The 13,068-nt window shown below is 45.5% G+C and overlaps 1 protein-coding gene across 1 annotated transcript in view; it reads right to left on the reverse strand.

Annotated features, from left to right (window-relative positions):
• Positions 1-1,478: 1,478 nt before the first annotated feature.
• LOC310875524 (transmembrane protein 151A-like) overlaps positions 1,479-13,068 on the reverse strand; it is a gene marked incomplete at both ends in the record, with an annotated part of 42,539 nt that continues 30,949 nt past the window's right edge. The window contains 3 exons of the mRNA XM_083788796.1: positions 1,479-2,807; positions 5,486-5,525; positions 7,021-7,160. Of these exons, the coding sequence (XP_083644922.1) occupies positions 1,479-2,807; positions 5,486-5,525; positions 7,021-7,160 (1,509 nt within the window). The remainder of the gene's footprint in view (positions 2,808-5,485; positions 5,526-7,020; positions 7,161-13,068) is intronic.

The following is a 13,068-nucleotide window of genomic DNA, read 5'->3' on the forward strand; positions in this document are numbered from 1 at the left end:
TTATCACAGATGATAAGAGTGGAGGAAATAGTGAGGGGAGAGTTTGGGGAGGTGGGGGCTTTGATTTGAAAATGGAGGAGCAAAAACGAATGCCCTGCGACTGCAGGGCATTAGTTGCACCAATGTGAATTCATAGGGGAGCTGGGGGCGTAAATCAAGCTGGGCTCATCTCAGGTCGTGACTGGTGGGTGGAACCATTTGGAAAATGTGATTTGAGGCTCTAAAAAATAAAAGCACTTCTTCGTCCGTTGTTCAATGTCCTACTGAGCTGAAGGTCTCGCGTCACAATCCCCTGCTCAAAGGAAGACATTGAGCAAATGATTCAGGGCGATCTGGTCTTGTCCTTCATTGTGTTGAGTGCGTTCTTCCCCCTCGGCCCCATTGCATCTGGAGAATCCTTGCCTTTGAGGACAACCTGTTATTAATAGCCCTCTGTCTTTCCTTTATGAGTTTTAGAGTCAACGTGCACTGATTTGAGTTGTACTATACTCTGCCACGCCACCCTTTTTATGTTCTGTTTTTAGCAAGACACCTTTGTTTCTTTTTTCGAACGTATCACTATTTCCACCTCTTCCTCTCCATCTTGATCAGTGTGACTTGAAAGAAATCCAATATCGCTGCGCTTCAGCGTCTCTCCGCCGCTTGAAGAGCTCGCCAAATGGCTATCTTTAGACCCGTCTCTCCTCCCACGCCTGTTCTTGCATAGATATCTGGAACTAAGACATTCCTGGCTCGTCAGTCTTATGGCCTCCCGCTAGTATCCTATCCTCGCTCTCTTTCTCTTTTCTTCTTTAACTCACATGTTATCGCTCACTCCCTCTCAGCACTGTCGAGGATAAACCTGGAAATAGACAGATACTTCCTCTTTCTGTGTACCCATCTTTTAGTCAAATGCCCTCACTCTGTCACACACACTGGCCCTCCCTCACTCGCATACCCACACATACACATGTGTGTGCGCAATCTTTGCACTTTCTCTCTGTTAATTTAATGTTAGTGTTTCTCAGCTCTTTATTTAAACAGACTCCATTCACTTTTCATCTCACTACCTATCTCTCTCGCCCCCTTTCTTCTACACTCATATCAGTCTCTCGTTTCACGTCTCCACTCGCTGTCCTTTCCTCCTCTCTTCCTTGTTTACTCACTTCTCATCCTCTCTTCTCTTTCCCCACACTGTGCTTTTCACACTTCTATACAACCACTTCTGCATGACACCACTTCCCAGCATGCTTTGCTTTCCGACAAATATCCCAAACACATCCACCGTTTTTGATTTTAAGTCACTGTTCAATTCGTTTAATTTTTTTTATTTGCTATAGTCTCATTTTTTTCCTCCCATCATCGGCGATGTGACGTTCTCTCCCGTGATCCTGCTCTGTCCTTTCACTCCATTCTGCCTTCCGTCCTCTGTACACACTTTGTTCCCTTCTTGTCCCTTTTTACTCGTTTTTTATGTTTCTTTGTAACCGTTCCGTCCGTCACATGTCGTCTCCGGCATGGCAGCTCTCCTCTCCGTGCACAATCAGCACGGGAAAGAAGAAGGCATCCTGGTAGGGCGGAGGCCTCTCCACTTCCCTCCCCTCGCTGATGTCCCCACTCGTACCCCCGCTGTCCTGCTCTGTGTTCTCATCCCTCTCCTCCCGCCCTCCTCCTCCTCCACCACTTTCCTCCCTCCTCCTCCTCGCCGCCTCCCTCTCCTCCTCCTGTCCGTCTTCGTCCTCGTCGCCGTCTCCTTCCAGCACTCCTCTGCTCTCCTCGTCGTTCGGCCTCGACCCTAACCCTAGGAACCCTCCTCCTCCTCCGCCGCCGCCACTACCTCCACTTCCACCACCTCCCGTGCCGCTTCCACCACCTCCCGTGCCGCCACCGCCTCCTCCTCCTCCTCCGTCCTCTGCTCTCCCTCCCAGCCCTCCCCCCATGCTCCGAGAGTGAAACAGGCTATTGGGGCGCCCGCCTCCGAGCCTCCCCAGGGAGAACCCGCTTCGGCTCAGCACCAGCCGTCCGCCTCCCCCTCCTCCCGCCACTCCGGTGGGTCCTACGCCGCCGTGTCCCGCCGCCACTGCCGCCGCCCGCATCCCGGCCACGGTGGCGTTCAGAATCGCCGTGGTCCCGGTCGGCGCCCGCAGCCTGGTGGGCAGGCTGGAGCTTGACGTGGTCCTCCGGCAGCGCGGGCAGCTCTGGAGGAGGTACGCAGAGTTGAAGACCACGGGCAGGGTCAGCGAAGGCACGGGGTTGCCGCCCGTGCTGGGGGGTCCGGAGATGGGAGTGGTGGTGGTGGTGGCGTTGGAGCCCACGCCGCCGTTCGAGTCCAAGTCCATGAGGAGCGCCTCCGAGTAGCTGGGGACCATCTGCTGGTTGCAGCGGATGTGCCACTCCAGCTCCGTCATGTCCACCGTGTTGACCCGCGAGATGGCGCGGTAGCTCGGCCCGTTGGATCCGGCCCCGACGCTGTGCCCGTTCTCCGTCGCTCCGTCTGTCCCGGCTCCTCTCCCTCCTCCTCCTCCTCCTCCTGAGCCCCCTCCGCCACCTCCGCCGCCTCCTCCGCCGCTCTCCTCGTCCTCTCCGAACAGTTTCTCCACGTGGTAGTGTACGTACGCCGTGCGGTACTCCGCTACGACGCGCAGCGGCCAGGACAGCAGGAAGGCCGAGGCCAGCCAGAACACCCGGTGTCGGGAATACCAGGGCTGTCGGGTGGGGTCGGGGAACGCCAGGATGTGCTCCCGGAAATCCACGTTCTTCAGGTGCATGCCTTCCCGCGCCTCCATGTAGTCGTCCAGCCCCTCGTTTTCACCAAAGAAACGCGCCCGCTGACGGGGGGGGGGGGGGGGGGGGGAAGAGAGAGAGAGAGAGAGAGAGAGAGAGAGAGAGAGAGAGAGAGAGAGAGAAAGAGCACAAATAGCATTTATTATTGATATCAAGTATTTATTAAGAATGGCACATACAGTACTTATAGCTAATATAGCTACTGTAGTAACTGATAGCTCAAGTCCTTGATTATGTGGCTGATCGAGCTACTAATCTGTACTGTACTACATACAAAAAAAAAGACTGATTTGATTTACAAAAACAATTTTGCAAGCACTCGTTTGTGGCCCCCACAAAAAAGAAAAACTAAACAAAAAGTGTTGTATCCTGCCGTTTTCTTCTTCTTTCTAATTATTTGATCAGCCCAAAACATTTTGTTTATTAGCATGATTTGTCACAACTCCAGTTGGCTTTGTCCACGGCGTAAACGTCTTTAAATAAATACTTTTTTAAAAGTCTATGAGGAAAATGAACGGGGGATCTTTTTCCGGGTCTCTCGTCGTCTTGAAAGGGGGCGGGACTGCGACGCTCTATAGGCGTGAGTACCGTAAGTTAGCGGGTTTAGGCCTTAGAGTATATATGAATAGAGATGGCATCCGAGTTCTCCTTCCATCCACTTGCATTAAGTTGCTCAAAAGCGCATGAGGCGATTTCACTTTCCGGGTAGGAACAGAGTGCATTCTGGGATGGATTTGCCCCAAACAGATGAACGCGCTGCCGTTGAACGTGCACGAACGCACACGAACAGGCACGAACGAGCTGCCGTCGTGAACGTGCACAATGATAGTCAACGGACCAGCGCGTTCATGTGTTTGGGGCCAGGCTGCAATACCAAATTCGGCCATTATGTCCATTTCGCCTCAGGGTTTCCTCTAAGGTTTAGGCACTCTACTGCATGTTGTGTCTAACAAGCGCCATAGTCACTGTAAACCAAGGCTTCTTGGGCAGTGCTGCCATGTCTGCCTATTATAAGCTATATACACTACCTCTACCCATATGAGATTTGTGTTTAAAAACCTTCAAGACCTTTGAAAATAGCAGATCTACAAGCACACAGCGCTTTGTAATGACATCATTACGCGTTGTGTCCCTGTAAACTTAGCACAAAAAGTTCTGAAACTTAACTTTGGTCGGTAATTCCTACCCTTTAATACCACCAATTGGTATTGCGTTTTATATCGTTTTTATTGTTGATTAGTCATCTTTACAACGAGGTATAGCTTGTAAGGATCGGGCCTTCCTAGAATAACCAGCACAGCTAAACGTGTGGGTAGCTCCTCCAAAATGGCAAAATGGTTGGAGTTCACCCTTGTTTTGAGTTGGTTAGCGGATTGTAGTTTTTACACTTTATTACTTTTACACTCAGTGTTAGGGAAGTCGTGTGTGTAAAGAGCGTGTGGAAGATCCAAGACAACCAACATGGTTCCGTTGGTCACTAGCAAGCAGATCAGTGTTCAATTGGGCTGAGGTCTGGACTCACGGCAAGCCATTCAATCCTCTCCACTCCCATGTTCTGGAGGTCCAGGATATGGGATCGCCGCTGGCTCCAGAATCTCATCCCAATATCTCACTGCATTGAGATTACCTTCAATCATGACAAGTTCTGTCTTGCCTGTGAGAGAGATACTGTCCCATACCATACCAAGATGGGGTGGCTGCGTATGGATCTTCCAGATGCTACTGTGTTCCCTAGCACTGAGTGTAAAATTAATTAAGTGTAAAAATGGCCAATATGTGTTGGTTTATCCTTATTACTGTGGGAGAGTGCAATCATACAAAGCCAATCCACTAAGCAACTCAAGCTAGGGTGAACCATTTGCCACGTTGGCAATTCTTTTGGAGGCGCGACCCACACGTTTTGCTGTGTTGCTCATTCCAGGAATGCCCGATCCTTACAAGCTATACCTCGTTGTAAAGGGGACTAATGAACGATTAAAATGATATGAAATAAATTACCAATTAGTATTATAAAAGTGGAGAAATAATGGACCAAAGTTAAGTTTCCTACACACTATAGGTCAAACGTACACAACTACACATGCTTCTTTTAGGATTGTTTTCATAGAACTGGTTGCTTATTTCCCTCGTAAAATCTGACAATACAGCTCCGAGGGCTTATTACGTTATAAGGGCAGTAGACTGGGTTGGTGCAAGGGCATACTGGTAATGAGGGAAAAGGAAGAAAGGCGTCATTTCTCCCAAGACCAAGGGCAAACTGATGTCCTTGTGCGGGGGGAGCAGAGTTATCGAACAACACATCTACAGCACCTCAAACAGACCGCCAAGAGCACATGATGAAACATTATATTGGAAGGAAATAACAAAGGTCTTATGAGAAGAGTTTCTCAGTGTAAAGTTCTTAAAGGTGCAGTAAGTGATATTCATTTTTTTTCTCTGTAGAAATAGTAATAATTTAAATACCTCTATATTCTGATGGCAATTGCTAGTGTTTGTTAAATAACAGGGGCCTCTCCGTCTCTCCACCTCTTTAGCAAACAAAGTGCATTTTCATGTTGGGACACCAATGTGATTCAGTCAGGAGAGAAACTCATACAGGATAAAAAAAAAATGAAATTGAAATTCAGAAATTGAAGCTCATAAATGGGTACTCTCTCCCAATTGAAATTGGCAACCCACCTATCCCCACTATATTATGTCTTGATTGATTGACATGACTTACCTGGGTGAGGTATGCAGCCTCAGCACGTGCACTGGAGAAGCTGAAGAAGACAGAACATTACGGGCCATCATTGATTATTTTATACTCCCATGTCTTGCCGTGCACTCACTAAACACACAAGCATGCACACTTGCGTGCACACACACACACATGTACACACAATAATGGTGAGACTAACGGCCGCTTCAGTTGAGACAACTCATAAATTGAGTTAAAATATTTCTAATGAATATTAGAAGTATTCTGATGGAATACATCTCTCCTACCACATAGGCGTCTGGACTCAGTAGTGGGGGGCAATCTAATAAAGACCAGCAGCATCAAAGCAACAGTGCACACATAGCAAACAAGGCACCAGCACAAACAGCACGCAAGGAATGAACAATGCAAACATATTAAATATGGCGCTAAATTAGTAAAGAATGTGATTGGTTGAGAACAGAAGCATGGAGCCAGCGTTGAGTTGAGCATGAGTGTCCTGAATGAACTTGTCCTTCATTAGGGTTTAACGATACCTAGGGTTCCAAATGGACCCTTACATGTCTGTAACTCTGAGAGTGTACACATGGAACCAAATGGACCCTTACAGGTCTGTAACTCTGAGATTGTACACATGGAACCAAATGGACCCTTACAGGTCTGTAACTCTGAGAGTGTACACATGGAACCAAATGGACGCTTACAGGTCTGTAACTCTGAGAGTGTACACATGGAACCAAATGGACCCTTACAGGTCTGTAACTCTGAGAGTGTACACATGGAACCAAATGGACTCTTACAGGTCTGTAACTCTGAGAGTGTACACATGGAACCAAATGGACCCTTACAGGTCTGTAACTCTGAGAGTGTACAAATGGACCCTTACACGTCTGTAACTCTGAGAGTGTACAAATGGAACCAAATGGACCCTTACAGGTCTGTAACTCTGAGTGTACAAATGGAACCAAATGGACCCTTACAGGTCTGTAACTCTGAGAGTGTACACACGGAACCAAATGGACCCTTACAGGTCTGTAACTCTGAGAGTGTACAAATGGAACCAAATGGACCCTTACGGGTCAATATGGCTCCATCTGTACACTATCAAGAGTTATGATGGTCCTTGAAAATATAAAGTTTGAGAACCACCTGTATTGTATTTGTATAGCAGAGTTCACATACCAGCTCCGACAGTGACATGAACTGGTTCCGGACACGGTTCCAAATGTTATGGAACCGATTCCCGGTTCCTCAATGTTGGATCTGGGCCCAGGCCGTAGCGTAACGGTCTGGGCACCGGACTGGTGATCCAGTCGCGGTGTGCCGCGGGTTCGACTCCCGGACCCGACACGGCCTTTACCGCATGTCATCCCCCCATCTCTCTCCCGTTTCCTGTCAGCCTACTTTCTATCCCTTAAAAAATCAATAAAGGCGTAAGCCGCAAAAAAATATCTTAAAAAAAAAAAAAAAAAAAAAAATGTTGGATCTGGATTAATCTGGTTCCGGATCCCAACCCTATTCCTGACTGAACTTGCTACTCTGACATGTTCTCTAACCTGAAACACTTGGTGAAGCGGAGGCGGACCGCAGGGTGCCGCTGTAGGTCCAGCAGCTCCTTGGAGACATCTTTGACACCGTAGCGGGCATAGTCGAACTCTGAGCTGGAGGCGTGGGTGTTGACCCGCTCGTGGTAGACCTGTGGATCAATAGGGGGGTGGGTTAGACAAAAAGGAGAGGTTGAGAAAGAGGTTGAGAAACACAGAGGTAAAGTTAAAGAAAGATGTCAGAATATAATACAACCGTAAAAAAAAAACAGAGTAGAGAAACTGCAGAGTAACAGTGTTTGCGCTTAGGGACATGGGTCTTCAGTGATTTCAGTGGGAAGGAGAGGCCTGAACCAAAGATTGATTGAATACTTGAGGAACAGTCAAAATATAGACAAAATATAAGCTAAACTGCAGCATCACTACCAATCTTCCGCCGTAGTCTGAAAACCCACCTTTTCAGACTCCATCATGGCCCATAGCACTTACCCCACCCCCTTAGATAGCATTTCTGTAGACTTAGATAGCATTTGATACAGACTTATAGCATGTTATGTAGACAGCACTATAATTGCATTGTATGTAGCATGTCATAGTACATATGTATAGCATAGTAGTATAGATGTATAGTTTACATGTATAGCTTCATTATATAGATATTCCACTGTTACTTTCTTAGCTTACGCATGTTTCTTGATAAATGTTTTTATGTGATCTATTCCCATGCTTTTTTGTTCTTGCTTAATGTAAGTCGCTCTGGATTAAGAGCGTCTGCTAAATGCCTAAATTGTAAATTGTAATTGTCTAAAAGAATAACAAAAACGTCCTGTGGAAAAGAGCTCAAAGCCCAGTTCATAGTTGCCAAATAAACTACCTACATCAACTTACTGTAGGTCTGCGTACAACGCACAGTGCGCAGCAGTCTTTTTTTGGTCTGTCGGCGAGTACCTGTCTGTGTGATCTAGCCATCAGTAATGTGGTATTTGAGTGTGACTTTAGCTACTAGGGGAAACAATGAGCCCCTCTGGCTCGCATTGTATCCAGATCTCATGTTGAATCAACGTGGGATAAACATAATCTGTACAGTGTTCACATTAGAGAGAGAGATACTGTACCTGCACACAGAAAAGGACTTTGTCATAACACAGATTTAATAAAAGTCGATCGTGTTTGTACACACAGATCATCACAACATAATGGAGCAGTGTTCTGACATGAGAAGCCAGATGTATGGTTGTCCTTCATTTCATCCATTTAGGTCCTTCTTCCTTCTTCCAGCAGGGGTTGACACTAAGGTCTCACAGGCACTTACAAGTACAGGGCAGTACTTACCCTCAGGTCATGGCAACTATTTACCTGCCCCGGGAAGTCGGGCAAGCGTTAAATGAGAATTCCATGCTAGAAGGCTTTCTTACCTTTATTTGTAGTGGTTACGTCCCCTACCATAAGCCCTCAATGCATTGAATTGAATGGGTCGTTGTCCTAATTCGCTTATTTCCATCGCTCAAAAATATCCTCTCTTCATAATGTCAAACTCGCCGTGTGTGGTGCCAAGGACCTGTCCCACGGGAGTGCAGGTGAGCAACTTCATTGAAATTAATGGGTGGGAATTTCCAGTCCCCCCACTCAAGAAAATATGTACTCGGGTAAAATGAGTATTGCATAACTGAGGTTCTTGTGTGATCAACAAGTATTGCCCATGCATTTCTAATTTTGGAGACAATTACACACAATCACAATGTGAGGTGACATCACTGCCAATCGCAATACGAGGTGATGTCACTGCCAATATAAGAGTGAGCGAAAAAGTTTAACCAATGCAGTCAGCAGAATTTGTTCTAGGAAACATTAAAAATATCTCAGTAAAAGAATATACAAAACAATACGCAAACATGCAGATTTTGAAGAAGAAGGAATTCCCCCTGACCAGCAGAGGCGGGCAAGCAACTGGAAGATGGACGCACCCTTTCTGACTACAACATCCAGAAGGAATCCAAACTCCATCTTGTTTTGCGTCTGAGGGGAGGTATGCAGATCTTTGTCAAGACACTCACTGGCAAGACCATCACTTTGGAAGTGGAACCAAGTGACAACATTGAGAATGTCAAAGCCAAGATTCAAGACAAGGAAGGAATTCCCCCTGACCAGCAGAGGCTTATCTATGCAGGCAAGCAACTGGAGGATGGATGCACCCATTCCGACTACAACATCCAGAAGGAATCCACCCTCCATCTTGTTTTGCGTCTGAGGGGAGGATGGGGAGGATGGGAATTTGTTGAGGTATGGTATGATTTAGCAAAAGTTTGTGCACAAGCTTTTGCAAAAGGTTTTGCAAAAGGGAGTAGAAGAAGAAGAAGAGCCTTGGCTCAAGGCTCTTCTTCTTCTTCTTCTTCATCTGGTCAAACTCAAGATGTCAGTGATCCACCCACTTAAATAGACACCCACGGGTCACGTTTCTAGTCAGTGAGTGCACAAGGTTTTGCCTTTGTTGGGAGGAAGGGGAGGAAGATCTGTTGACGCAAACTTTTGGTATGGTTTTGCAAATGGTGAGCCAAAGAAAATCCCAAGAATTTTCAGACCAATTTTCAAACGTAGACAACGCCCTGGTAACGTCTGTCCCAACAGCCAGGAATCTTGGTGTTGACCTGGACAGTCAGCTCTCGTTCAAAACTCACATCACAGCTGTCACTCGATCCTGTAGGTTCACACTCTATAACATACGACGAATTAGACCGTTCCTCACCCAGGAATCAGCCCAGCTCCTAATCCAGACAACAGTCTTGTCAAAACTCGACTATTGTAACTCCCTCCTTACTGGCCTACCAGCATGTGCACTTAAGGGCCGATTCATACTCCTATTTTACCGCTGTTTCGGCGCTGTAGTGCCAAAATGATGCTCGTCAGAAAATTTCAGTAGCACCGAAGAGACGACTTTAGGACGGTACCCGCCCCACCCCCCCACCCCCCCCCCACCCCCCCCCCCCCCCCCCCCCGAACCTCAAATGACACAGCACTTGGCACCTGCCCACAGTGCCAAAACTACTAGTAACTGGTTTACTGACCATGGTATTACTGTGCTGACCTGAACCCCACATTGAATCTAGGTTGTATTGTCAAGAGGAAGGTGTGAGACATGAGACTGAACAATCCAAATTAATTTACGGCTGTTATCAAAGCAAACCTGGGCTTCCATAACACCTCAAGTGTACAAATAATTTGTTCAAAAGTAGCCCAGACCAAGTATTAACTGTATACTTTTCAGATGGTCGACATTTCTCGTAAAATATTCTAATTCATTATGATTTTTTTATTTGTATGAGCTGTATGCCATAATCATCAAGATTAAAACAATTTTTTTTGTTATTTTGCTATTTTGTCCAAAGTGTAATTATATTTGAAAACTAATGTGCATGGTACATTTATGTCTACATTCATTAGCCTCTGTGTAGTTTATCACCGTCTTCCCTGTAAGTTCCATTCAATATAATAAAATCAGTATTCATATTCAGTAGAGTTGAGCAGGAGAATGTAGAGGCTGGCACACAGGAGGACAAGCACCGATGCACGCAGCTAACGGCTCAGGGAAGTAGGCTTTGAACCCCACAAACCTGTCTTTGTATTGGTGAGCAAAGAAATGTGTTCTTTTTATTTTTTGCAGCAGTCGAGTGGTGACAGGCTGCATAGCCTGTCACCACTCGACTGCTGCCTGTGAAGCATGGGCAGGAAGTTGAAAGTCCCATAGCATTAAGGAGACGTCCTAACACTACGATGACCAAAGCTACCGTCTATCCGTGTCACTGTTATTATTGTTTGAGGGGCGCTAGCCCCTCCTATATACAGCTCTGGCCCCACACATCTCAATATTTGCCATTGACAATGAAAGGAGAAATTGGGTAAAATGTCGACGGAATATGATGTAAAATTTGTGGCAACACAAACATTAAATGCCATTGACATTGAAGGGAAAATGTACGACATATGTAGACGAGCGAATCGGCTAACCAATCACATAAATGCAGTTGTTCATGAGATGATGTATAATGATAAGAGTGTCCCTCACTGTCCCTCACCCGTGTCCCATCACACGGGTGTGATTTCTTTAAATAATTAAATAATAATAAATTAGATACATTGTGTAATAATATTTTTGTTTTCAATCAAATGTTATCAGTATACGCAAATCTATCAGAACTAGTGCTTCGGGGAGATCTCTGTATGTCTGCCCTTGTTCCCTTCGTGCCCATATATAGGGATTCCTGATGTCATCAGCATATGCCCCTATATGGGCGAAGTGGGCTTGCTCCTATTTCTGCCCATATATGGAGCTGACTCATTTGTTTGCACCTGCCATGATAACACACTGAAGTTAGACAACACACTCCATATTTGGGCGTAGACTAGTTGCAGTGGGAACTCCTTAAGCTTACATGGTTATATGGCTGAGTCATGGTGACATGAGCATGATGTCAGAGGTCCGCCGGCCGGCCCGCCCATTAATATTAAGCCAATTTTAATATATAAAATGATATCTTTCATAGCAGTGGTTCTATCCGACAACCTCATGCCTTATGCATTGCACTCCTTGTAGTCCAGGAAGGAAGTGAGCCCAGTGTCCATGACATCAGAGACACTGGGCTCACTGCTAAAATCTAAAATATCTAAAATCACATATTGCACACAAAGACCCCCAGAAAAGAGTTCTAAATCTTCTAAACGTCATTAACATATATCTTTTGGCAAAAGGGTGAAGTGTCCCTTTAACTGCTCTCTGGCACCCTTACTGAAGATTCAAATGCCGGGGGGGCTCCACGGAGTGCGTTGTGTTTGGACAGTGTCAAAAACATGAACCGGGGCGAATGGGACGTCCAGACGCCGCCCAAGCGCAACCGCCGGCAATGGAGCACCCTTCATCATAAAAAGGGAACATTCCCTGCGGTGACGATGACGCAATGCTGGCGGACGCCTGATGGCTGCAGTGGAGCTTCGGCGTAACGTTGCTAGTGCAAGACCATCACTCTCATCTTTCAGACTGATTATTATTTCAGACTGATATTCTATTATTAGTATTTTAGCATTATTCTAGCCACCATCGTTGGTGTTGAAAGGTGCAGTAAGGTGTAAAGATGTAAGCCCTAAAATAATAGTCAGTGGTGAAAAAATTTACACAAATGTTTTACTTAAGATGAAGATGTACTCCAATACAAGTAAAATACAATACAAGTAAAAGTGCCGTATTAAAAGATTACTCAAGTAAAAGTACAAAAGTATCGGCATCAAAATGTAAGTACTAAAAGTAAGAGTGCTCGTATTGCAGAATGTCCCATTTCACTAGTTAAAAAGTAATAGACAATCTACAAGCTCTGTGAGCTTCTAGAGCTGGCCGAAATGTATATAGGGCTGTTTAATGTATGTTTTCTAATCAAAATTAAATTAAGTAACTAAAGTTTTCAAATGATTGTAGTGGATCTGAGATGTAGTGGAGTAAAAGTATTGGAAATTAGAAATACTAGTAAAGTACACATACTTCAAAATTGTACTTAAGTATAGTACTTCAGTATTTACTTAGTTACACCAACCTCCGACACTCCAGCCTATGGGGTCAGCTCAGAATATTGCCTGTCTGACTGTGTCCCTGACTAATCAATGATCAGCATCACATTTCTTGTGCATGCTGCCAATAGGCCAAGAAAATCAATCCCCATATGCCTTTCACATATTTTGTGAATCATTTTGTGGTGTACTTCCTAGGGGCCGAGATGGCTAGAAGAGGGTGTGTGTGTTTGTGTGTGTGTGTGTGTGTGTGTGTGTGTGTGTGTGTGTGTGTGTGTGTGTGTAACTACTGGATGAATCAGCACTACATTTGTTGTGCACACCGCCAGTAAGATCATGGAAGTTAACACCGGTATACTACAGACAAATCATCAGGAGAGACACATTTTGTCTGTCTGATGAAGGTCTAAGCAACCGAAACATTGAACTAATAAAGAGCAACATTTTGGCAAGTGTCTGACAGGATAGTCTAAAAAAAAAAACCCAAAAAATGAATATATATTTTACAGC

This window comes from Protomyctophum parallelum, assembly GCF_964188405.1.
Source record: "Protomyctophum parallelum genome assembly, chromosome: 18".
Lineage (NCBI taxonomy): Eukaryota > Metazoa > Chordata > Actinopteri > Myctophiformes > Myctophidae > Protomyctophum > Protomyctophum parallelum.